A 26,648-nucleotide genomic window follows, 5' to 3' on the forward strand; every position below is an offset into this window, starting at 1 on the left:
GAGGACCCCCTAGGGCAGTGGTTCTCAAACCTTTTCATGTCAAGGACCCCCAAATTGACACTTATTAGCCCACGGACCCCCATTTGAAAAGATATGCCAGGGACCCCCATAAGAGAAGATTTTTATGGCTCTAGCAGAGATTCAACTATTTTAATTTTCAGGACCCCCAGTTTGACGTGCATTAGGGCTTCGGACCCCCATTTAATGGCATTTATATCTCTGGGACCCCAATTTATATCGTAAAATCAATGTTAATGTAACTCTCAGAGTTACAGACCCATAAGGGTCCATTTGGTTCCTAATCTATCATTTAGCTGGGGACCCCCTGGAACTCCCTCAAGTACCCCTAGGGGTCCCGGACCCCCTGTTGAAGACCCCTGTTTTAAGGTGTCAATGTATTGCTCTGCTCTCTCTCTAAACTTTCTTTCTGTGTGTGTGTCTGTCTCGTTCTCTCTCTCTGTCTCCCTTTGTCTCTCTCTCTCTCTCTCTCTCTCTCTCAGCACCCCATCCCGGCCGTAGCCCCGGTGGATGAGGAGGGGTCAGACGGCGAGCCGGACCAGGAGGCGGTCCAGAGGTAACCCACGGCGACCGACCGGGGGTCTTTTTTTTATCAGGGTGTTTGGTGACTGTCCAGGGTCTGTCGTCTGCTCTGGATGCTTTGGAACAAACACCCCTACGGCCCCACAATGAGTTGGTTTAAACCAGTGGTTTTCAGCCCCCCCCCCCAATGATCATATGTGAACTAGGGACCCCCCAAAATAATCATATGTGAACTGGGGACCCCCCAACATGATCATATGTGAACTGGGGACCCCCCAACATGATCATATGTGAACTAGGGACCCCCCAACATGATATGTGAACTAGGGACCCCCCAAAATAATCATATTTGAACTGGGGACCCCCCAAAATAATCATATGCGAACTGGTGACCCCCCAACATGATATGTGAACTAGGGACCCCCTCAAAATAATCATATTTGAACTGGAGACCCCCCACCTTTAACGCCAGGCGTTGTGAGCTTGTAGATCTGCTATTTTCAAATGTTTTGCCTCCTATAATATTTGACAATTTGGCCCAATGTTTGAGCAGTTTTTATAGTATAGTTTGTTCATGTATTTTGATACAGTAATGGTCTTTATTTTCATAGCTATTAGAAAGGTCTTAAAAGTCCTTAAAGTGTCACTTCACTGTCATCTAGGGACCCCCCCCCCCCCGTCCCCGTCCCCCAAAATCAGATCCCGACCCACAGGTTGAGAACCACTGGGCGTTTAAACCCACTGACTCAGGGTTGTTTTTTTTTCCCAGGCATCTTTAGTTCAGACAGCTGCCCCCTGGTGGACAGACGTGGTGGTGGTGCTGCTGGTGTCCTGGGGCTCTGCTGGGAGTGTGTTTCCTCTATAGGCTGGAGCTCTTGCTTTTAGTCATGGGATATTAAAAAAGTCTTGGAATAAATTCCTTACCAAAAATAATCTTCACCAATGTGTTTGTAAAGGTGTCTAGTAACACATCTCATAAAGACTGAAATGCACTTTCCCTAGGAGAATGTTTGACAGCTCCTTAAAGTTGGGGTACCCACCATAACCTTGGTTAAAACAAAAAATCCAAATGTAATTCTGTGTTAAGTAGCATGTGAGGGGTCAAACTAGGGTGTTTTTATGATTCTGAATCCATTGCAATCATTTGTTTTGCACCAAAACCACTCCTTGGGCTAAAAACGGCCCAATCTCAATGGGCTTTTTACACAAAAAGTATACATGGCTATGGCCGTTTTTAGCCCAAGGAGTGGTTTTGGTGCAAAACAAATGATTGCAATGGATTCAGAATCATAAAAACACCCTACAGTAGTTTGACCCTCACATGCTACTTAAAACAGAATTACATTTTTTTGGGGGGGATTTTTTTTTAACCAAGGTTATGGTGGGTACCCCAACTTTAAGGAGCTGTCAAACATTCTCCTAGAGAAACTTCATTTCAGTCTTTGTGAGATGTGTTACTAGACACCTTTACAAACACATTGGTGAAGATTTTTTTTGGTAAGGAATTTATTCCAAGATTGGAAAATATTCTGCTAATATCCCCTGACTATTTCTGCCCTCCGCAAAAAAAAAAAAAACGGCGCCATCCCCTCCCCCCCCCCCACCTCCTTCCTTCCTCCCTCCCTCCCTTCCCCCTCTCCTCCATCACGCATCTGTATTTCACACGTTTTTTTCTGACCTACAGCCGCTCCTCCCTCCCTCTCTCTCTCCGACTCGCTACACACCAACGCCTTTTCTCTCTCGTTTCAAAAATGGTGCCGAATTTACCCCCCCTCACACCCCCCTCACCCCCCCCACACCCTCCACACACACACTCTTTGTTCTCTCTTTGTCGCGGGCGGGGCTTTGCTAACTCTGTAGCTTGCAAAACAAAGCGCCGATAATAATAATAATAATAATAATAATAACAACGACGATGTCCGCAAAAAAATTGGTTGAAAGCTTGTGGGTGCAGTGGTGGAAAAAGTACTCCGATATTTTTACTTAACCCATTACGTCAAAGTAGCAATACCACAACATAAAAAATACTTTTCCAAATAATTGTAGTGGAGTAAAAGTACAATATTTTCCTCTGAGATGTCATGGAGTATAAGTCAAAGTATCAAAAATTGGAAATACTCCAGTAAAGTAAAAAATACCTCAAAACTGTACTTAAGTACAGTACTTGAGTAAATGTACTTAGTTACTTTCCACCACTGCTTGGGGGGGTAGGCTTGTGGGATATCCCATAATAAGCTATTATTGTTTGACTCTTTTGCTTCCATCCGATTGGCTGGTGTGAGATGGTATATATGAAATGAAAACACTCATTGGCCGAAGAGGGGGGAAAGGGCGGGGACGGGGGCGGGGCTTATCCTATAGATTACCCAAGTCCTGACGTCAAAACCCACGGGCGCCCCGAAATCACGTTCGAAATCCTGTGAGAACTGTGTTCCATAAAGTACATTCTAAATAATGAGTCTGGCAGTTATGTCAGTGATTTAGGCTCTGTATCGTTTGATATTTATTTGTATTAGAAAATGTTATTCATTCTGCAGTTGTATCCGGAAGTAGTGTAAAAAAATCACGTGATTCAATGTCACAACGCAATGAAGCGCGTCTTGCTTTGTCAAAACTCCTGAGATTCCTTATAGGTTTCGTGACTTGTGTTATCGATGTGTGTGTTATTATTTTTGTCGATGAAACGACTCGGAACTGACGCCACTTCTGTCCATAAAGAAAGAATCCAATGCAACAGGGCGTGATGCTGATTATGTCCAGCGTCTACTGGGCGATGTAGTTTTTAGGTCATTTCAAAACCTGAGAATTGTAGTCAATTTGTAGATGACCCTTTTATTTTTGTTGTATTCTTCGGATAAATTTGCCTATTTTCACCGTCAGTTGATGTTTCATAGCCATATGAGTAAAGAACACAGTTCTTATATTACGTGATAAAAAAACGGAGGGATTTTGAAAAGGAAAAACACTGTCACAAGAGATTAATAACGATTCTCTCTTAAAGGGATAGTTCACCCCCAAAATGATTTTTTCCCCCATGGATTAGTCACCCCATGGAGACTTGAATTCATGGATATATTTTAGTTTTTGTCTCATTCCTAAGACAATAATTTGATGACCAGCGGACCGGTAGGCAGCGGTTCCGGTAGGATATACAAAGGAGACTAAAATGTCCATGAATTCAAGTCTCCATGCAAAATCTATATCATTTTAAATCTAGTAAATATGATTGAATGATATGTATGCATACTATTGTAATTGCATATCAGACGTGAAGTCCTCGTTCCAGATAATAAACGCTTCCACAAACGTTTTTTTTTATCATCACATCAAATGTGATGATAAAACCCATTCCGGTTCCTCAATGTTGGATCCGGTTCCATCCGGTTTCCGGATCCCAGCCAATAGACTGTAAAAATAATGGACAAAGCTCTGTCCATTCTTTTTACATCATATGCCCCCATTGGTTTCTGCAGACCGTTTTGAAGCCACTTTTTTCGTCTAATTGAAATAATTATTGGGACTATAATTTACTAAACGCATATCATGATGATTTAAAAAATAAGTTAAAGCAATACAAGGCAGGTCCACAAATAACGATATTTAGCAACCTCTGCTGCTCACTACCGTCACTGCATGTATTTTGCGTAGTCCTGCATTTCCCAGAATAGGCTCTATGCACAGCAGCCATATTGGAAAGAAATTGGGCCTCTTCTTACTTCCTTCACAGGTGTTACCAATGATACTAATGAAGGCTCTGTTCCATTCTGGTCAGGGTGCTGATATCGTGCATGTTGGCTCACTAGAAACACTCCATTTTGGTTCCCAAATGGCCCCTTATGGTGGGTGTGTAACTCTGAGAGTGTACAAATGGAACCAAATGGACCCGTGAGGGTCCATTTGATTCCATTTGTACACTCTCAGAGTTATGGGGGTCCTTGAAAATAAGACAACCACTATGCCACACTAAATGGAACAGAGCCTTAATTGGTATCATTGGCAACACCTGCGAAGGAAGTAAGGAAGGGGCCCAATTCATTCCCAATATGGTTGCTGTGCATAGAGCCTATTCCATTTGTTTTCACCGGGAGGCGCAAGCGTTTCAAAAAGCGTTCTTTTAATTGTTTCATGCTATCTGCGGATCGTTTCTCTTGGCCCAGTGGAGCTTTAGTTACCGTGAGCTGTGTTTTCTTTTGATGTTGTTTTTCCATCTTCAAATCCTATAATGTCTTAAAAACAGCGTGAGATTCCTTTTTGTTATTAGCGCGGTAGTTCCAAACAGGCCAAACAGGAAACCGGTGCATTTCCGTTTCTGTTTTTTTTCCGGCCGAATGACGTCATTTCCGCGGGAATGACACCCCCCGCCACCGTTTCAATAGAAAATAGTTTATAAAAGGCTTTTTCGAGGGTGAAATTCATGGAGTGGGTGTTGTGAAACATTTGCCACTCACAAAAGATATACAATTTAAAGGGATATTTCACTTTCAAAAAAACTTTTGGTCATTTTATCGTCTACTCAGGCTTTTGTGAGCCCCCCAGACAGTTTTTAAGTTGCTTGATTCAGTATTTAGATATTTGATATTCATTTTATCAGACACGCCCCCTTCCTATACAAACCCATTGTAACTTCAAACTCCATTTTAACCATGTTAAATTCATCAAAAACACCCGTCCTTGGTTCACCCGACTCATACCGCCCGCCTAATACGTGAGGGGGCCATGTTTTTTCAATTACTTTTTTCATTTATTTTTTTAATATTTTTTGGGGAAAATGAAAAAAATGTAATACAATAAAAAAATAAAATAAAATAAATGAAAAAAATAATCGGTCTTTGACGTCAGACTTTAGGTAGTGTATCCCCGCCCACCCTGACTCTTGTTAGCCAATGAGGAAAGACGGCTGACCGGGCGCTGCTTCCTGTTTCCCCCACCACCCCCCACACCCCCATCAACCCCCCCACCCCCTCCCTCACCCCTCCCCCACACCCCTTCCCCCACCTCCCTGCGGCCCAGGTACCTGGCGAACCGCTCCAAGCGCCACACGACGCACGCGCTCATGAGCACGTCTCACGGCGGCGAGCCCCCGGGGGCGGAGTCCCAGCGGCCACAGGGCCCCCGCCAGAGGGGGGGCGTCTGGGTCCCCGACACACACACCACCCGGTGAGGGGGGCGGGTGGGGCACGTCTCACCACACACACACACATGCACGCACGCGCAAGCACACACATACACACACACACACACACACACACACACACACACACACACACACAAAACCTCAATGAAAGGCAGCTGTGTAAACTGTGATTTAACTCATTTAACCCATTAAGACCTGAGGCCGCCTCTAAAAAAAATCTTAATCCTAAAAAAAATTCGGAAAAAAATATTTAAAAAATAATTTTCACGATTATTCAAAAATAGCAGATCTACAAGCTCATAGCGCGGCACTCGGTGCCGCGCTATGAGCTTGTAGGTCTGCTATTTTTGAATAGCCAAAGACATCTAAAGTGACACAGATGCGTTCCAGGTATCAATGGTTAAGACCTGAAGCCGATTCTACAAAATGTCTTCTGAATCACAACAGTGTTCTGAAAAAAACGTATGTTTCTATATCAGTGGTTCTCAAACTTTTTCATGTCAAGGACCCCCACAATGACATGTATTTGGCCGCGGACCCCTCCATCTCAAAACATTTTGTTCCAGGGACCCCCAACAAGCAAAGATTTGAGTTACAAATGTTCGCTTTAAAAGAATATACATATTCAAAGATTTGCACATTTTTTATTTTTTTTTATTCAAAACATTTTGAATTTAAAAAATGTATTTACATTTAAAAAAATATAAATAAAAATAGCAGATCTACAAGCTCGTAGCGCGGCACCGAGTGCCAAAAGCCAAAAGTGTGAAACGATGCTTTTTAGCTCAAATCAAAAAAAGTGACACAGGCGCGTTCCAGGTCTTAATGGGTTGAAAGAACTAAGAGTGGCCCATATTTGAGTGGTTAGTGAGCCCGCCTAGGGAGCCAGAGGCCCTGGTTTTCCCCAGATACGATTCCAGGCCAGGCCAGCAAATATGTCGATGAAATGAAATGTGTCCCTGAGCAAGACTCTTAACCCCCAATTGCTCACAGCAGGCCCTCACTGGAAACAAGACCGCCAAGGGCTTTCATGAACGGACTTGTTAACCCATTAAGACCTGGAACTGTGTCATCTGAGCAGATTTGAGCTAAAAGCATTATTTTACACTTTGGGCTATTCAAAAATAGCAGATATACAAGCTCGGTGCCGCGCTACGAGCTTGTAGATCTGCTATTTTTGAAAAATCGTGAAAATGTGTGTAAATCTTTGAATATATATACTTTCAAAGCGAACATTTTTAACTCAAATCTTTACTTCTGGGGGGTCCCTGGAACAACATATTTTGATGGGGGTCCGCGGCCAAATACATGTCATTTGGGGGGTCCTTGACATGAAAAAGATTGAGCACCACTGATATAGAAACATACGTTTTTTCAGAATACTGAGACTTAGGAGACATGTAGAATCGGCTTCAGGTCTCAATGGGTTAAAGGAATTATCCTTAGTGTCAGCAGAACCTGCTGTTTCCTGGGAGTGTGTTCATCATCAATGCATGCTGGACGTGGTGGAGAAGAAGCGTGTTGTGTCATTTGTCATGGAAAACAAAAAAGCTGCTTCTCCACACGTTTTAATTCATATTCCAGGGACTTGAGAGGTCTGGATGGGTTCATGAGGTCACAGAAAAATCACACGTTGTATTTCGGCCCTAAAACGTCATACACCCAATGAATGTTAGAGCAGATATTTTGACATGGATTGTTTGACATACAGGGAGCCAGTGTAACGGTTTCTCTATGATTAACCCATTAATACCTGGAACGCATCTGTGTCACTTTTTCATTTGAGCTAAAAAAGCATTATTTTACACTTTGGGCTATTCAAAAATAGCAGATCTACAAGCTCATAGCGCGGCACTCGGTGCCGCGCTATGAGCTTGTAGATCTGCTGTTTTTGAAAAATCGTGAAAATGTGTGCAAATCTTTGAATATATTTATATTATTTTTAAGCAAACATTAACTCAAATCTTTGCTTCTGGGGGGTCCCTGGAACAAAAATATTTTGAGATGGGGGTCCGCGGTCAAATACATATCATTTTGGGGGTCCTTGACATGAAAAGGTTTGAAAACCACTGATATAGAAACATACGTTTTTCAGAAAACCGTTTAGGATTTAGAAGACATTTTGCAGAATCAGAACCTCAGGCCTCATTGGGTTAATAATAGGTGACCGAAATTCTTCATATTCATTCATAAGGCACTGCTGGTGTAATCACACATTCTGTTTTTGCTTTGACAGGAAGTAATTTAGTAATTAATTGATTGGACTTTAACTCATTCACTGTCACTGACGTAATAAACATAATTATTTCCGTTTACCAATACTGCCACTTTTTTTTTTATTATTATTTGACCCACAGACCCAGGAGATATCATTTTTCGAAGATCTAGACTCCTATCCACTTCCTGGTTAACTTATTACTTAATAATCCTGTATGTCGACTCCTGTGTACTTTTTTTTTTTTACAATGAAAAATCTCTGGCAGTGGACAAACGCAGCCAGAAACTAGAAAGAAATTTCCTACGAAAATTTAAGTGTGCCTGCGTTGGCTGGGGGTTTTGTCGCCGTGGTAATGCGGAACGGTGAAAAAAGTAATGCGGTAGGTGGGCCGGTCGTCCCGCACGTTTTGATGTATACATTGCCACTAACGAGTGAACCGTGTGGGAGGAGTAGCATTTGGGGCGCCGCGCGCGGCCAACAAAACAAGTGTTTTCATAGTTTGTTGCCAATTACGTCGCCATGGTAACACGAAATGGCGAGAAAAGTAATGCGGTAAGTGGGGCGGTCGTCCCGCACGTTTTGATGTATACATTGCCACTAACGAGTAAACCGTGTGGGAGGAGAAGCATTTTGCGCGGTGCGTGCGGCCAAAAGGGGCGGAGTTTAGCAGTTTTGTGCTAATAACGTCGCAATGGTAACGTGCAGCGACGAAAAACTTCCGAGCACACTATTCCCGGCCAATCCGCACGTTTTGATGTATAGTTTGCCGGGTTAGTGTAAACGGTGCGGCAGTTACGGACGGACGAAGTTTCGTATTGGGCGGATTTCAACGTTACACTAGAAAGAAATTTCCTACGAAAATTTAAGTGTGCCTGCGTTGGCTGGGGGTTTTGTCGCCGTGGTAATGCGAAACGGTGAAAAAAGTAATGCGGTAGGTGGGCCGGTCGTCCCGCACGTTTTGATGTGTACATTGCCACTAACGAGTGAACCGTGTGGGAGGAGTAGCATTTGGGGCGCCGCGCGCGGCCAAAAAAACGAGTGTTTTCATAGTTTGTTGCCAATTACGTCGCCATGGTAACACGAAATGGCGAGAAAAGTAATGCGGTAAGTGGGGCAGTCGTCCCGCACGTTTTGATGTATACATTGCCACTAACGAGTAAACCGTGTGGGAGGAGAAGCATTTTGCGCGGTGCGTGCGGCCAAAAGGGGCGGAGTTTAGCAGTTTTGTGCTAATAACGTCGCAATGGTAACGTGCAGCGACGAAAAACTTCCGAGCACACTATTCCCGGCCAATCCGCACGTTTTGATGTATAGTTTGCCGGGTTAGTGTAAACGGTGCGGCAGTTACGGACGGACGAAGTTTCGTATAGGGCGGATTTCAACGTTACACTAGAAAGAAATTTCCTACGAAAATTTAAGTGTGCCTACGTTGGCTGGGGGTTTTGTCGCCGTGGTAATGCGAAACGGTGTAAAAAGTAATGCGGTAAGTGGGCCGGTCGTCCCGCACGTTTTGATGTATACATTGGCGGGGCTGTGTCATCCGTGTGGGAGGAGTAGCATTTTGATCCCCTCGGGCGGCCAAAGTAGTAAAGAAAAAAAACAGCAAAATAATGTTTAAAATATTCATAAAAAATAAACTGAAAGTCAAAAAAGGAAAAATAAAAAACAGAAAAAATGAAGGTGAAAATGAGAATCTAAAATAACATTTGAGAAAAATGTAATAATTTTTAAAAATATATAAACAATTACTTAAATGGGTTTGAGTGCTTGTTTCACCCACTTCTGAAGGTCTGACGCAAAAAGTGCCCATTATACTATTGTTTGCAGTCCCCCATTTAGGGGGGGTAGGCAAAGTTTGGGAGCATTTCGGGAAATGTTCAGAAACCGGAAGTGAATACATGGTTTGAGTGCTTGTTTCGCCCACTTTTGAAGGTCTGACGCAAAAAGTGCTAATTATACAATTGTTCGCAGTCCCTCATTTAGGGGGGGTAGGCGAAGTTTGGGAGCATTCTGGGCACTTTTCAAAACCGGAAGTGATAAATCCACTTCCTGTTGTGACGGTTGTGTTCGCAGAACCCAATTTAGGGGGGGTAGGCGAAGTTTCAGAGCATTTTGGGCACTTTTCAAACCGGAAGTGAAGAGGTCCAAGTCCGGGTTGGACCATCGAGTTGCATACCCTTCAAAAAGTGTTTTGGTGTAAAAAAAAAAAAATCGAAAAAAAAAATTAAGAAAAAAAAAAATTGCCGAAAAAAAAAAAAAATTGGAAAAAAAAAAAGTTCGTAAAAAAAGAAAGTCCATGACAAAGTTTGGGGGCGGTACCATGCTGCAAACAGAAGTTACGGCCATTTAAAGCTCGGCCAATAGGAAGGCAGAGGGGGCGGAGCTTCAACACACGAAGCTCATTGGTGGTTACAGCTGCCACATGGATTATAGCAGGAGCCCTAGAGTCTCTGGGTGGTTTCCCCCCCTCCCCGTAACCGTTAACATGGGAGTGAATGGGGGAGTGAGGATGATGATGGTTAACATGGGTGTGAATGGGGGATGATGATGAAGAGTAAGTCAAGTCAGAATGAGTCTGAATTTGGGACTGAAAGGGGGCGCGGCTACATGTTTTTGCTAATAACGTGGGCGTGGTAATGCGAAACGGCGAAAAAAGTAATGCGGTAAGTGGGGCGGTCGTCCCGCACGTTTTGATATATACATTGCGACTAACGAGTAAACCGTGTGGGAGGAGAAGCGTTTTGCGCGGTACGTGCGGCCAAAAGGGGCGGAGTTTCGCTGTTTTTTGCTAATAACGTCGCCATGGTAACGCGTGACGGAAAATCGTTTCCGAGCACACGATTCCCGACCAAGCCGCACGTTTTGATATATATATTGCGGCGGTAGTGTAAACCGTGCGGCCTGTACGGACGGACGAAGTTTTGCGGCGTGATATATTAAATATTAACTAGAAAGAAATTTCCTACGAAAATTTAAGTGTGCCTGCGTTGGCTGGGGGTTTTGTCGCCGTGGTAATGCGAAACGGTGAAAAAAGTAATGCGGTAGGTGGGCCGGTCGTCCCGCACGTTTTCATGTATACATTGCCACTAACGAGTGAACCTTGTGGGAGGAGTAGCATTTGGGGCGCCGCGCGTGGCCAAAAAAACGAGTGTTTTCATAGTTTGTTGCCAATTACGTCGCCATGGTAACACGAAATGGCGAGAAAAGTAATGCGGTAAGTGGGGCGGTCGTCCCGCACGTTTTGATGTATACATTGCCGCTAACGAGTAAACCGTGTGGGAGGAGAAGCATTTTGCGCGGTGCGTGCGGCCAAAAGGGGCGGAGTTTAGCAGTTTTGTGCTAAAAACGTCGCAATGGTAACGTGCAGCGACGAAAAACTTCCGAGCACACTATTCCCGGCCAATCCGCACGTTTTGATGTATAGTTTGCCGGGTTAGTGTAAACGGTGCGGCAGTTACGGACGGACGAAATTTCGTATTGGGCGGATTTCAACGTTACACTAGAAAGAAATTTCCTACGAAAATTTAAGTGTGCCTGCGTTGGCTGGGGGTTTTGTCGGCGTGGTAATGCGAAACGGTGAACAAAGTAATGCGGTAGGTGGGCCGGTCGTCCCGCACATTTTGATGTATACATTGCCACTAACGAGTGAACCGTGTGGGAGGAGTAGCATTTGGGGCGCCGCGCGCGGCCAAAAAAACAAGTGTTTTCATAGTTTGTTGCCAATTACGTCGCCATGGTAACACGTAATGGCAAGAAAAGTAATGCGGTAAGTGGGGCGGTCGTCCCGCACGTTTTGATGTATACATTGCCACTAACGAGTAAACCGTGTGGGAGGAGAAGCATTTTGCGCGGTGCGTGCGGCCAAAAGGGGCGGAGTTTAGCAGTTTTGTGCTAATAACGTTGCAATGGTAACGTGCAGCGACAAAAAACTTCCGAGCACACTATTCCCGGCCAATCCGCACGTTTTGATGTATAGTTTGCCGGGTTAGTGTAAACGGTGCGGCAGTTACGGACGGACGAAGTTTCGTATTGGGCGGATTTCAACGTTACACTAGAAAGAAATTTCCTACGAAAATTTAAGTGTGCCTGCGTTGGCTGGGGGTTTTGTCGCCGTGGTACCGCGAAACGGTGTAAAAAGTAATGCGGTAAGTGGGCCGGTCGTCCCGCACGTTTTGATGTATACATTGGCGGGGTCGTGTCAACCGTGTGGGAGGAGTAGCATTTTTATCCCCTCGGGCGGCCAAAAAAGTAAAGAAAAAAACAGCAAAATAATGTTTCAAAAATTAAGAAAAAAAAAACCAAACGTCAAAAAAGGAAAATTAAAAAACAGAAAAATTGAAGGTAAAAATGAGCATCTAAAACAACATTTGAAAAAAATTTAATAATTTTTGAAAATATATAAACAATTACTTAAATGGGTTTGAGTGCTTGTTTCACCCACTTCTGAAGGTCTGACGCAGAAAGTGCCCATTATACTATTGTTTGCAGTCCCCCATTTAGGGGGAGTAGGCAAAGTTTCGGAGCATTTCGGGAAATTTTCAGAAACCGGAAGTGAATACATGGTTTGAGTGCTTGTTTCGCCCACTTCTGAAGGTCTGACGCAAAAAGTGCCAATTATACAATTGTTCGCAGTCCCTCATTTAGGGGGGGTAGGCGAAGTTTGGGAGCATTTTGGGCACTTTTAAAAACCGGAAGTGAAATATCCACTTCCTGTTGTGACGGATGTGTTCGCAGACCCTAATTTTGGGGGGGTAGGCGAAGTTTCAGATCATTTTGGGCACTTTTGAAACCAGAAGTGAAGAGGTCCAAGTCCCAGTTGGACCATCGAGTTGCATACCCTTCAAAAAGTGTTTTGGTGTAAAAAAAAAAAATCGAGAAAAAAAAAAGTTTGAAAAAAAAAAATAAGAAAAAAAAAAATTTGTCGGAAAAAAATTTTTTTCGGAAAAAAAAAAAGTTCATAAAAAAAAAAGTCGATGACAAAGTTTGGGGGCGGTACCATGCTGCAAACAGAAGTTACGGCCATTTAAAGCTCGGCCAATAGGAAGGCAGAGGGGGCGGAGCTTCAACACACAAAGCTCATTGGTGGTTACAGCTGCCACATGGATTATAGCAGGAGCCCTAGAGTCTCTGGGTGGTTTCCCCCCCTCCCCGTAACCGTTAACATGGGAGTGAATGGGGGAGTGAGGATGATGATGGTTAACATGGGTGTGAATGGAGGATGATGATGAAGAGTAAGTCAAGTCAGAATGAGTCTGAATTTGGGACTGAAAAGGGGGCGCGGCTACATGTTTTGGCTAATAACGTGGGCGTGGTTGCGCGAAACGGCGAAAAAAGTAATGCGGTAAGTGGGGCGGTCGTCCCGCACGTTTTGATATATACATTGCGACTAACGAGTAAACCGTGTGGGAGGAGAAGCGTTTTGCGCGGTACGTGCGGCCAAAAGGGGCGGAGTTTAGCTGTTTTTTGCTAATAACGTCGCCATGGTAACGCGTGACGGAAAATCGTTTCCGAGCACATCATTCCCGACCAAGCCGCACGTTTTGATATATATATTGCGGCGGTAGTGTAAACCGTGCGGCACTTACGGACGGACGAAATTGTGGTGCGTGAAATAAACTTGTATTAATAAGTATGGCGGATCTCAATAAGTGTGCCCTTGCCATTAACATGGCAGGCACACTTAACTAGAAAGAAATTTCCTACGAAAATTTAAGTGTGCCTGCGTTGGCTGGGGGTTTTGTCGCCGTGGTAATGCGGAACGGTGAAAAAAGTAATGCGGTAGGTGGGCCGGTCGTCCCGCACGTTTTGATGTATACATTGCCACTAACGAGTGAACCGTGTGGGAGGAGTAGCATTTGGGGCGCCGCGCGCGGCCCAAAAAACGAGTGTTTTCATAGTTTGTTGCCAATTACGTCGCCATGGTAACACGAAATGGCGAAAAAAGTAATGCGGTAAGTGGGGCGGTCGTCCCGCACGTTTTGATGTATACATTGCCACTAACGAGTAAACCGTGTGGGAGGAGAAGCATTTTGCGCGGTGCGTGCGGCCAAAAGGGGCGGAGTTTAGCAGTTTTGTGCTAATAACGTCGCAATGGTAACGCGTAGCGCCAAAAAACTTCCGAGCACACTATTCCCGGCCAATCCGCACGTTTTGATGTATAGTTTGCCGGGTTAGTGTAAACGGTGCGGCAGTTACGGACGGACGAAGTTTCGTATTGGGCGGATTTCAACGTTACACTAGAAAGAAATTTCCTACGAAAATTTAAGTGTGCCTGCGTTGGCTGGGGGTTTTGTCGCCGTGGTACCGCGAAACGGTGTAAAAAGTAATGCGGTAAGTGGGCCGGTCGTCCCGCACGTTTTGATGTATACATTGGCGGGGTCGTGTCAACCGTGTGGGAGGAGTAGCATTTTTATCCCCTCGGGCGGCCAAAAAAGTAAAGAAAAAAACAGCAAAATAATGTTTCAAAAATTAAGAAAAAAAAAACCAAACGTCAAAAAAGGAAAATTAAAAAACAGAAAAATTGAAGGTAAAAATGAGCATCTAAAACAACATTTGAAAAAAATTTAATAATTTTTGAAAATATATAAACAATTACTTAAATGGGTTTGAGTGCTTGTTTCACCCACTTCTGAAGGTCTGACGCAGAAAGTGCCCATTATACTATTGTTTGCAGTCCCCCATTTAGGGGGAGTAGGCAAAGTTTCGGAGCATTTCGGGAAATTTTCAGAAACCGGAAGTGAATACATGGTTTGAGTGCTTGTTTCGCCCACTTCTGAAGGTCTGACGCAAAAAGTGCCAATTATACAATTGTTCGCAGTCCCTCATTTAGGGGGGGTAGGCGAAGTTTGGGAGCATTTTGGGCACTTTTAAAAACCGGAAGTGAAATATCCACTTCCTGTTGTGACGGATGTGTTCGCAGACCCTAATTTTGGGGGGGTAGGCGAAGTTTCAGATCATTTTGGGCACTTTTGAAACCAGAAGTGAAGAGGTCCAAGTCCCAGTTGGACCATCGAGTTGCATACCCTTCAAAAAGTGTTTTGGTGTAAAAAAAAAAAATCGAGAAAAAAAAAAGTTTGAAAAAAAAAAATAAGAAAAAAAAAAATTTGTCGGAAAAAATTTTTTTTCGGAAAAAAAAAAAGTTCATAAAAAAAAAAGTCGATGACAAAGTTTGGGGGCGGTACCATGCTGCAAACAGAAGTTACGGCCATTTAAAGCTCGGCCAATAGGAAGGCAGAGGGGGCGGAGCTTCAACACACAAAGCTCATTGGTGGTTACAGCTGCCACATGGATTATAGCAGGAGCCCTAGAGTCTCTGGGTGGTTTCCCCCCCTCCCCGTAACCGTTAACATGGGAGTGAATGGGGGAGTGAGGATGATGATGGTTAACATGGGTGTGAATGGAGGATGATGATGAAGAGTAAGTCAAGTCAGAATGAGTCTGAATTTGGGACTGAAAAGGGGGCGCGGCTACATGTTTTGGCTAATAACGTGGGCGTGGTTGCGCGAAACGGCGAAAAAAGTAATGCGGTAAGTGGGGCGGTCGTCCCGCACGTTTTGATATATACATTGCGACTAACGAGTAAACCGTGTGGGAGGAGAAGCGTTTTGCGCGGTACGTGCGGCCAAAAGGGGCGGAGTTTAGCTGTTTTTTGCTAATAACGTCGCCATGGTAACGCGTGACGGAAAATCGTTTCCGAGCACATCATTCCCGACCAAGCCGCACGTTTTGATATATATATTGCGGCGGTAGTGTAAACCGTGCGGCACTTACGGACGGACGAAATTGTGGTGCGTGAAATAAACTTGTATTAATAAGTATGGCGGATCTCAATAAGTGTGCCCTTGCCATTAACATGGCAGGCACACTTAACTAGAAAGAAATTTCCTACGAAAATTTAAGTGTGCCTGCGTTGGCTGGGGGTTTTGTCGCCGTGGTAATGCGGAACGGTGAAAAAAGTAATGCGGTAGGTGGGCCGGTCGTCCCGCACGTTTTGATGTATACATTGCCACTAACGAGTGAACCGTGTGGGAGGAGTAGCATTTGGGGCGCCGCGCGCGGCCAACAAAACGAGTGTTTTCATAGTTTGTTGCCAATTACGTCGCCATGGTAACACGAAATGGCGAAAAAAGTAATGCGGTAAGTGGGGCGGTCGTCCCGCACGTTTTGATGTATACATTGCCACTAACGAGTAAACCGTGTGGGAGGAGAAGCATTTTGCGCGGTGCGTGCGGCCAAAAGGGGCGGAGTTTAGCAGTTTTGTGCTAATAACGTCGCAATGGTAACGCGTAGCGCCAAAAAACTTCCGAGCACACTATTCCCGGCCAATCCGCACGTTTTGATGTATAGTTTGCCGGGTTAGTGTAAACGGTGCGGCAGTTACGGACGGACGAAGTTTCGTATTGGGCGGATTTCAACGTTACACTAGAAAGAAATTTCCTACGAAAATTTAAGTGTGCCTGCGTTGGCTGGGGGTTTTGTCGCCGTGGTAATGCGAAACGGTGAACAAAGTAATGCGGTAGGTGGGCCGGTCGTCCCGCACGTTTCGATGTATACATTGCCACTAACGAGTGAACCGTGTGGGAGGAGTAGTATTTGGGGCGCCGCGCGCGGCCAAAAAAACGAGTGTTTTCATAGTTTGTTGCCAATTACGTCGCCATGGTAACACGAAATGGCGAGAAAAGTAATGCGGTAAGTGGGGCGGTCGTCCCGCACGTTTTGATGTATACATTGCCACTAACGAGTAAACCGTGTGGGAGGAGAAGCATTTTGCGCGGTGCGTGCGGCCAAAAGGGGCGGAGTTTAGCAGTTTTGTGCTAATAACGTCGCAATGGTAACGTGCAGCGACGAAAAACTTCCGAGCACACTATTCCCGGCCAATCCGCACGTTTTGATGTATAGTTTGCCGGGTTAGTGTAAACGGTGCGGCAGTTACGGACGGACGAAGTTTCGTATTGGGCGGATTTCAACGTTACACTAGAAAGAAATTTCCTACGAAAATTTAAGTGTGCCTGCGTTGGCTGGGGGTTTTGTCGCCGTGGTAATGCGAAACGGTGAAAAAAGTAATGCGGTAGGTGGGCCGGTCGTCCCGCACGTTTTGATGTATACATTGGCGGGGCCGTGTGAACCGTGTGGGAGGAGTAGCATTTTGATCCCTTCGGGCGGCCAAAAAAGTAAAGAAAAAAACAGCAAAATAATGTTTCAAAAATTAAGAAAAAATAAACCGAAAGTCAAAAAAGGAAAATTAAAAAACAGAAAAATTGAAGGTAAAAATGAGCATCTAAAACAACATTTGAAAAAAATGTAATAATTTGTAAAAATATATAAACAATTACTTAAATGGGTTTGAGTGCTTGTTTCACCCACTTCTGAAGGTCTGACGCAGAAAGTGCCCATTATACTATTGTTTGCAGTCCCCCATTTAGGGGGGGTAGGCAAAGTTTCGGAGCATTTCGGGAAATTTTCAGAAACCGGAAGTGAATAAATGGTTTGAGTGCTTGTTTCGCCCACTTCTGAAGGTCTGACGCAAAAAGTGCCAATTATACAATTGTTCGCAGTCCCTCATTTAGGGGGGGTAGGCGAAGTTTGGGAGCATTTTGGGCACTTTTCAAAACCGGAAGTGAAATATCCACTTCCTGTTGTGACGGATGTGTTCGCAGACCCTAATTTAGGGGGGGTAGGCGAAGTTTCAGATCATTTTGGGCACTTTTGAAACCGGAAGTGAAGAGGTCCAAGTCCCAGTTGGACCATCGAGTTGCATACCCTTCAAAAGTGTTTTGGTGTAAAAAAAAAAAAATCGAAAAAAAAAAAGTTTGGAAATAAAAAAATAAGAAAAAAAAAATTTGTCGGAAAAAAAAAATTTTCGGAAAAAAAAAAAGTTCATAAAAAAATAAAGTGGATGACAAAGTTTGGGGGCGGTACCATGCTGCAAACAGAAGTTACGGCCATTTAAAGCTCGGCCAATAGGAAGGCAGAGGGGGCGGAGCTTCAACACACGAAGCTCATTGGTGGTTACAGCTGCCACATGGATTATAGCAGGAGCCCTAGAGTCTCTGGGTGGTTTCCCCCCCTCCCTGTAACCGTTAACATGGGAGTGAATGGGGGAGTGAGGATGATGATGGTTAACATGGGTGTGAATGGAGGATGATGATGAAGAGTAAGTCAAGTCAGAATGAGTCTGAATTTGGGACTGAAAAGGGGGCGCGGCTACATGTTTTTGCTAATAACGTGGGCGTGGTAACGCGAAACGGTGAAAAAAGTAATGCGGTAAGTGGGACGGTCGTCCCGCACGTTTTGATATATACATTGCGACTAACGAGTAAACCGTGTGGGAGGAGAAGCGTTTTGCGCGGTACGTGCGGCCAAAAGGGGCGGAGTTTAGCTGTTTTTTGCTAATAACGTCGCCATGGTAACGCGTGACGGAAAATCGTTTCCGAGCACATCATTCCCGACCAAGCCGCACGTTTTGATATATATATTGCGGCGATAGTGTAAACCGTGCGGCAGTTACGGACGGACGAAATTTTGTGGCGACAAATAAATAAATATTAATAAATCTGGCGGATCTCAATAAGTGTGCCCTTGCCATTAACATGGCAGGCACACTTAACTAGAAAGAAATTTCCTACGAAAATTTAAGTGTGCCTGCGTTGGCTGGGGGTTTTGTCGCCGTGGTAATGCGAAACGGTGAAAAAAGGTAATGCGGTAGGTGGGCCGGTCGTCCCGCACATTTTTATGTATACATTGCCACTAACGAGTGAACCGTGTGGGAGGAGTAGCATTTGGGGCGCCGCGCGCGGCCAAAAAAACGAGTGTTTTCATAGTTTGTTGCCAATTACGTCGCCATGGTAACACGAAATGGCGAGAAAAGTAATGCGGTAAGTGGGGCGGTCGCCCCGCACGTTTTGATGTATACATTGCCACTAACGAGTAAACCGTGTGGGAGGAGAAGCATTTTGCGCGGTGCGTGCGGCCAAAAGGGGCGGAGTTTAGCAGTTTTGTGCTAATAATGTCGCAATGGTAACGTGCAGCGACGAAAAACTTCCGAGCACACTATTCCCGGCCAATCCGCACGTTTTGATGTATAGTTTGCCGGGTTAGTGTAAACGGTGCGGCAGTTACGGACGGACGAAGTTTCGTATTGGGCGGATTTCAACGTTACACTAGAAAGAAATTTCCTACGAAAATTTAAGTGTGCCTGCGTTGGCTGGGGGTTTTGTCGCCGTGGTAATGCGAAACGGTGAACAAAGTAATGCGGTAGGTGGGCCGGTCGTCCCGCACGTTTTGATGTATACATTGGCGGGGCCGTGTGAACCGTGTGGGAGGAGTAGCATTTTGATCCCTTCGGGCGGCCAAAAAAGTAAAGAAAAAAACAGCAAAATAATGTTTCAAAAATTAAGAAAAAATAAACCGAAAGTCAAAAAAGGAAAATTAAAAAACAGAAAAATTGAAGGTAAAAATGAGCATCTAAAACAACATTTGAAAAAAATGTAATAATTTTTAAAAATATATAAACAATTACTTAAATGGGTTTGAGTGCTTGTTTCACCCACTTCTGAAGGTCTGACGCAGAAAGTTCCCATTATACTATTGTTTGCAATCCGCCATTTAGGGGGGGTAGGCAAAGTTTCGGAGCATTTCGGGAACTTTTCAGAAACCGGAAGTGAATAAATGGTTTGAGTGCTTGTTTCGCCCACTTCTCAAGGTCTGACGCAAAAAGTGCCAATTATACAATTGTTCGCAGTCCCTCATTTAGGGGGGGTAGGCGAAGTTTGGGAGCATTTTGGGCACTTTTCAAAACCGGAAGTGAAATATCCACTTCCTGTTGTGACGGATGTGTTCGCAGACCCTAATTTAGGGGGGGTAGGCGAAGTTTCAGATCATTTTGGGCACTTTTGAAACCGGAAGTGAAGAGGTCCAAGTCCCAGTTGGACCATCGAGTTGCATACCCTTCAAAAAGTGTTTTGGTGTAAAAAAAAAAAAAATCGAGAAAAAAAAAAGTTTGGAAAAAAAAAATAAGAAAAAAAAAAAAATTGTCGGAAAAAAAAAAAATTCGGAAAAAAAAAAAGTTCGTAAAAAAATAAAGTCGATGACAAAGTTTGGGGGCGGTACCATGCTGCAAACAGAAGTTACGGCCATTTAAAGCTCGGCCAATAGGAAGGCAGAGGGGGCGGAGCTTCAACACACGAAGCTCATTGGTGGTTACAGCTGCCACATGGATTATAGCAGGAGCCCTAGAGTCTCTGGGTGGTTTCCCCCCCTCCCCGTAACCGTTAACATGGGAGTGAATGGGGGAGTGAGGATGATGATGGTTAACATGGGTGTGAATGGAGGATGATGATGAAGAGTAAGTCAAGTCAGAATGAGTCTGAATTTGGGACTGAAAGGGGGCGCGGCTACATGTTTTTGCTAATAACGTGGGCGTGGTAACGCGAAACGGCGAAAAAAGTAATGCGGTAAGTGGGACGGTCGTCCCGCACGTTTTGATATATACATTGCGACTAACGAGTAAACCGTGTGGGAGGAGAAGCGTTTTGCGCGGTACGTGCGGCCAAAAGGGGCGGAGTTTAGCAGTTTTTTGCTAATAACGTCGCCATGGTAACGCGTGACGGAAAATCGTTTCCGAGCACATCATTCCCGACCAAGCCGCACGTTTTGATATATATATTGCGGCGGTAGTGTAAACCGTGCGGCAGTTACGGACGGACGAAATTTTGGTGCGTGATGAATTATGTATTAATAAATCTGGCGGATCTCAATAAGTGTGCCTCTACCATTAACATGGTAGGCACACTTAACTAGAAAGAAATTTCCTACGAAAATTTAAGTGTGCCTGCGTTGGCTGGGGGTTTTGTCGCCGTGGTACCGCGAAACGGCAAAAAAAGTAATGCGGTAAGTGGGCCGGTCGTCCCGCACGTTTTGATGTATACATTGGCGGGGCCGTGTCAACCGTGTGGGAGGAGTAGCATTTTGATCCCCTCGGGCGGCCAAAAAAGTAAAGAAAAAAACAGCAAAATAATGTTTCAAAAATTTATAAAAATTAAACCGAAAGTCAAAAAAGAAAAATTAAAAAATAGAAAAATTGAAGGTAAAAATGAGCATCTAAAACAATGTTTGCCAAAAATGTAATAATTAGTAAAAATATATAAACAATTACTCAAATGGTTTTGAGTGCTTGTTTCACCCACTTCTGAAGGTCTGACGCAGAAAATGCCCATTGTACTATTGTTTGCAGTCCCCAATTTAGTGGGGGTAGGCGAATTTTCGGAGCATTTCGGGAAATTTTCAGAAACCGGAAGTGAATAAATGGTTTTGAGTGCTTGTTTCGCCCACTTCTGAAGGTCTGACGCAAAAAGTGCCAATTATACAATTGTTCGCAGTCCCCCATTTAGTGGGGGTACGCGAAGTTTCGGAGCATTTCGGGCACTTTTCAAAACCGGAAGTGATATATCCACTTCCTGTTGTGACGGTTGTGTTCGCAGACCCCAATTTAGAGGGGGTAGGCGAAGTTTCAGAGCATTTTGGGCACTTTTCAAACCGGAAGTGAAGAGGTCCAAGTCCGGCTTGGACCATCGAGTTGCATACCCTTCAAAAAGTGTTTTGGTGTAAAAAAAAAAAAAATTGGAAAAAAAAAGTTCGAAAAAAAAAAAATTAAGAAAAAAAAAAATTTGTCGAAAAAAAAAATGTTTGGCCAAAAAAAAAAAGTTCGTAAAAAAATCAAGTCCATGACAAAGTTTGGGGGCGGTACCATGCTGCAAACAGAAGTTACGGCCATTTAAAGCTCGGCCAATAGGAAGGCAGAGGGGGCGGAGCTTCAACACACGAAGCTCATTGGTGGTTACAGCTGCCACATGGATTATAGCAGGAGCCCTAGAGTCTCTGGGTGGTTTCCCCCCCTCCCCGTAACCGTTAACATGGGAGTGAATGGGGGAGTGAGGATGATGATGGTTAACATGGGTGTGAATGGGGGATGATGATGAAGAGTAAACCAAGTGAGAATGAGTCTGAATTTGGGAGTGAAAAGGGGGCGCGGCTACATGTTTTGGCTAATAACGTGGGCGTGGTAGCGTGAAACGGCGAAAAAAGTAATGCGGTAAGTGGGGCGGTCGTCCCGCACGTTTTGATATATACATTGCGACTAACGAGTAAACCGTGTGGGAGGAGAAGCGTTTTGCGCGGTACGTGCGGCCAAAAGGGGCGGAGTTTAGCTGTTTTTTGCTAATAACGTCGCCATGGTAACGCGTGACGGAAAATCGTTCCCGAGCACATCATTCCCGACCAAGCCGCACGTTTTGATATATATATTGCGGCGATAGTGTAAACCGTGCGGCAGTTACGGACGGACGAAATTTTGGTGCGTGATAGAAACTTCTATTAATAAATCTGGCGGATCTCAACAAGTGTGCCTCTACCATTAACATGGTAGGCACACTTAACTAGAAAGAAATTTCCTACGAAAATTTAAGTGTGCCTGCGTTGGCTGGGGGTTTTGTCGCCGTGGTACCGCGAAACGGTGTAAAAAGTAATGCGGTAAGTGGGCCGGTCGTCCCGCACGTTTTGATGTATACATTGGCGGGGTCGTGTCAACCGTGTGGGAGGAGTAGCATTTTTATCCCCTCGGGCGGCCAAAAAAGTAAAGATAAAAACAGCAAAATAATTTTTCAAAAATTAATAAAAAATAAACGGAAAGTCAAAAAAGGAAAATTAAAAAACAGAAAAATTGAAGGTAAAAATTAAAATATAAAACAACATTAGAAAAAAATGTAATATTTTTTAAAAATATATAAACAATTACTTAAATGGGTTTGAGTGCTTGTTTCACCCACTTTTGAAGGTCTGACGCAGAAAGTGCCCATTATACTATTGTTTGCAGTCCCCCATTTAGGGGGGGTAGGCAAAGTTTCGGAGCATTTCGGGAAATTTTCAGAAACCGGAAGTGAATAAATGGTTTGAGTGCTTGTTTCACCCACTTCTGAAGGTCTGACGCAAAAAGTGCCAATTATACAATTGTTCGCAGTCCCCCATTTAGGGGGGGTATGTGAAGTTTCGGAGCATTTCGGGCACTTTTCAAAACCGGAAGTGAAATATCCACTTCCTGTTGTGACGGATGTGTTCGCAGACCCCAATTTAGGGGGGGTAGGCGAAGTTTCAGATCATTTTGGGCACTTTTGAAACCGGAAGTGAAGAGGTCCAAGTCCGGGTTGGACCATCGAGTTGCATACCCTTCAAAAAGTGTTTTGGTGTAAAAAAAAAAAAATCAAAAAAAAAAAAGTCCGGAAAAAAAAATTAAGAAAAAAAAAAAAATTAAGAAAAATTTTTTTTTCGAAAAAAAAAAAAAGTTCGTAAAAAAAAAAAAGTTTGTAAAAAAATAAAGTCCATGACAAAGTTTGGGGGCGGTACCATGCTGCAAACAGAAGTTACGGTCATTTAAAGCTCGGCCAATAGGAAGGCAGAGGGGGCGGAGCTTCAACACACAAAGCTCATTGGTGGTTACAGCTGCCACATGGATTATAGCAGGAGCCCTAGAGTCTCTGGGTGGTTTCCCCTCCTCCCCGTAACCGTTAACATGGGAGTGAATGGGGGAGTGAGGATGATGATGGTTAACATGGGAGTGAATGGGGGAGTGAGGATGATGATGGTTAACATGGGTGTGAATGGAGGATGATGATGAAGAGTAAGTCAAGTCAGAATGAGTCTGAATTTGGGACTGAAAAGGGGGCGCGGCTACATGTTTTGGCTAATAACGTGGGCGTGGTAGCACGAAACGGCGAAAAAAGTAATGCGGTAAGTGGGGCGGTCGTCCCGCACGTTTTGATATATACATTGCGAGTAACGAGTAAACCGTGTGGGAGGAGAAGCGTTTTGCGTGGTACGTGCGGCCAAAAGGGGCGGAGTTTAGCTGTTTTTTGCTAATAACGTCGCCATGGTAACGCGTGACGGAAAATCGTGTCCGAGCACATCATTCCCGACCAAGCCGCACGTTTTGATGTATATATTGCGGCGGTAGTGTAAACCGTGCGGCAGTTACGGACGACCGAAGTTTTGCGGGAATAAAGAGTATGGATTAATAAATCCGGCGGATCTCAATAAGTGTGCCTCTACCATTAACATGGTAGGCACACTTAACTAGAAAGAAATTTCCTACGAAAATTTAAGTGTGCCTGCGTTGGCTGGGGGTTTTGTCGCCGTGGTAATGCGAAACGGTGAAAAAAGTAATGCGGTAGGTGGGCCGGTCGTCCCGCACGTTTTGATGTGTACATTGCCACTAACGAGTGAACCGTGTGGGAGGAGTAGCATTTGGGGCGCCGCGCGCGGCCAAAAAAACGAGTGTTTTCATAGTTTGTTGCCAATTACGTCGCCATGGTAACACGAAATGGCGAGAAAAGTAATGCGGTAAGTGGGGCAGTCGTCCCGCACGTTTTGATGTATACATTGCCACTAACGAGTAAACCGTGTGGGAGGAGAAGCATTTTGCGCGGTGCGTGCGGCCAAAAGGGGCGGAGTTTAGCAGTTTTGTGCTAATAACGTCGCAATGGTAACGTGCAGCGACGAAAAACTTCCGAGCACACTATTCCCGGCCAATCCGCACGTTTTGATGTATAGTTTGCCGGGTTAGTGTAAACGGTGCGGCAGTTACGGACGGACGAAGTTTCGTATAGGGCGGATTTCAACGTTACACTAGAAACAAATTTCCTACGAAAATTTAAGTGTGCCTGCGTTGGCTGGGGGTTTTGTCGCTGTGGTAATGCGAAACGGTGAAAAAAGTAATGCGGTAGGTGGGCCGGTCGTCCCGCACGTTTTGATGTATACATTGGCGGGGCCGTGTGAACCGTGTGGGAGGAGCAGCATTTTGATCCCTTCGGGCGGCCAAAAAAGTAAAGAAAAAAACAGCAAAATAATGTTTCAAAAATTAAGAAAAAATAAACCGAAAGTCAAAAAAGGAAAATTAAAAAACAGAAAAGTTGAAGGTAAAAATGAGCATCTAAAACAACATTTGAAAAAAAAGTAATACTTTTTATAAAATATATAAACAATTACTTAAATGGGTTTGAGTGCTTGTTTCACCCACTTCTGAAGGTCTGACGCAGAAAGTGCCCATTATACTATTGTTTGCAGTCCCCCATTTAGGGGGGGTAGGCAAAGTTTCGGAGCATTTCGGGAAATTTTCAGAAACCGGAAGTGAATAAATGGTTTTGAGTGCTTGTTTCACCCACTTCTGAAGGTCTGACGCAAAAAGTGCCAATTATGTAATCGTTCGCAGTCCCCCATTTAGAGGGGGTAGGCGAAGTTTCGGAGCATTTCGGGCACTTTTCAAAACCGGAAGTGAAATATCCACTTCCTGTTGTGACGGATGTGTTGGCAGACCCCAATTTAGGGGGGGTAGGCGAAGTTTCAGATCATTTTGGGCACTTTTGAAACCGGAAGTGAAGAGGTCCAAGTCCGGGTTGGACCATCGAGTTGCTTACCCTTCAATAAGTGTTTTGGTGTAAAAAAAAAAAAATCAAAAAAAAAAAAGTTCGGAAAAAAAATTAAGAAAAAAAAAAATAACGTCGGAAAAATGTTTTTTCGGATTTTTTTTTTTTTTTTCGGGAAAAAAAAAGTTTGTAAAAAAATAAAGTCCATGACAAAGTTTGGGGGCGGTACCATGCTGCAAACAGAAGTTATGGCCATTTAAAGCCCAGCCAATGGGAAGACAGAGGGGGCGGAGCTTCAACACACGAAGCTCATTGGTGGTTACAGCTGCCACATGGATTATAGCAGGAGCCCTAGAGTCTCTGGGTGGTTTCCCCCCCTCCCCGTAACCGTTAACATGGGAGTGAATGGGGGAGTGAGGATGATGATGGTTAACATGGGTGTGAATGGGGGATGATGATGAAGAGTAAAGCAAGTGAGAATTAGTCTGAATTTGGGACTGAAAGGGGGCGCGGCTACATGTTTTTGCTAATAACGTGGGCGTGGTAGCGCGAAACGGCGAAAAAAGTAATGCGGTAAGTGGGACGGTCGTCCCGCACGTTTTGATATATACATTGCGAGTAACGAGTAAACCGTGTGGGAGGAGAAGCGTTTTGCGCGGTACGTGCGGCCAAAAGGGGCGGAGTTTAGCTGTTTTTTGCTAATAACGTCGCCATGGTAACGCGTGACGGAAAATCGTTTCCGAGCACACGATTCCCGACCAGGCCGCACGTTTTGATGTATATATTGTTGCGGTAGTGTAAACCGTGCGGCCTGTACGCTCCGGCAAACTTTTGCGGGAATAAAAATATGGATTAATAAATCTGGCGGATCTCAAGAAGTGTTGCCTTGCCATTAACATGGCAGGCACACTTAACTAGAAACAAATTTCCTACGAAAATTTAAGTGTGCCTGCGTTGGCTGGGGGTTTTGTCGCCGTGGTACCGCGAAACGATGTAAAAAGTAATGCGGTAAGTGGGCCGGTCGTCCCGCACGTTTTGATGTATACATTGGCGGGGCCGTGTGAACCGTGTGGGAGGAGTAGCATTTTGATCCCCTCGGGCGGCCAAAAAAGTAAAGAAAAAAAACAGCAAAATAATGTTTCAAAAATTAATAAAAAATAAACCAAACGTCAAAAAAGGAAAATTAAAAAACAGAACAATTGAAGGTAAAAATGAGCATCTAAAACAATGTTTGAAAAAAAATTACTAATTTTTAAAAATATATAAAAAAATACTTTGATAGGTTGGAGTGCACGTTTCACCCACTTCTGAAGGTCTGACGCAGAAAGTGCCCATTGTACTATTG

At 44.3% G+C, this 26,648-nt stretch overlaps 1 protein-coding gene across 1 annotated transcript in view; it reads left to right on the forward strand.

Moving 5' to 3' along the window:
- The window catches only part of sik3 (SIK family kinase 3), a gene marked incomplete at its 3' end in the record, with an annotated part of 125,266 nt that overhangs the window by 67,931 nt on the left and 30,687 nt on the right, over positions 1-26,648 (forward strand). Inside the window, 2 exon segments of the mRNA XM_084065148.1 lie at positions 501-574; positions 5,551-5,697. Of these exon segments, the coding sequence (XP_083921274.1) occupies positions 501-574; positions 5,551-5,697 (221 nt within the window).

Source organism: Gymnoscopelus microlampas, assembly GCF_963454915.1.
Source record: "Gymnoscopelus microlampas genome assembly, chromosome: 8".
NCBI lineage: Eukaryota > Metazoa > Chordata > Actinopteri > Myctophiformes > Myctophidae > Gymnoscopelus > Gymnoscopelus microlampas.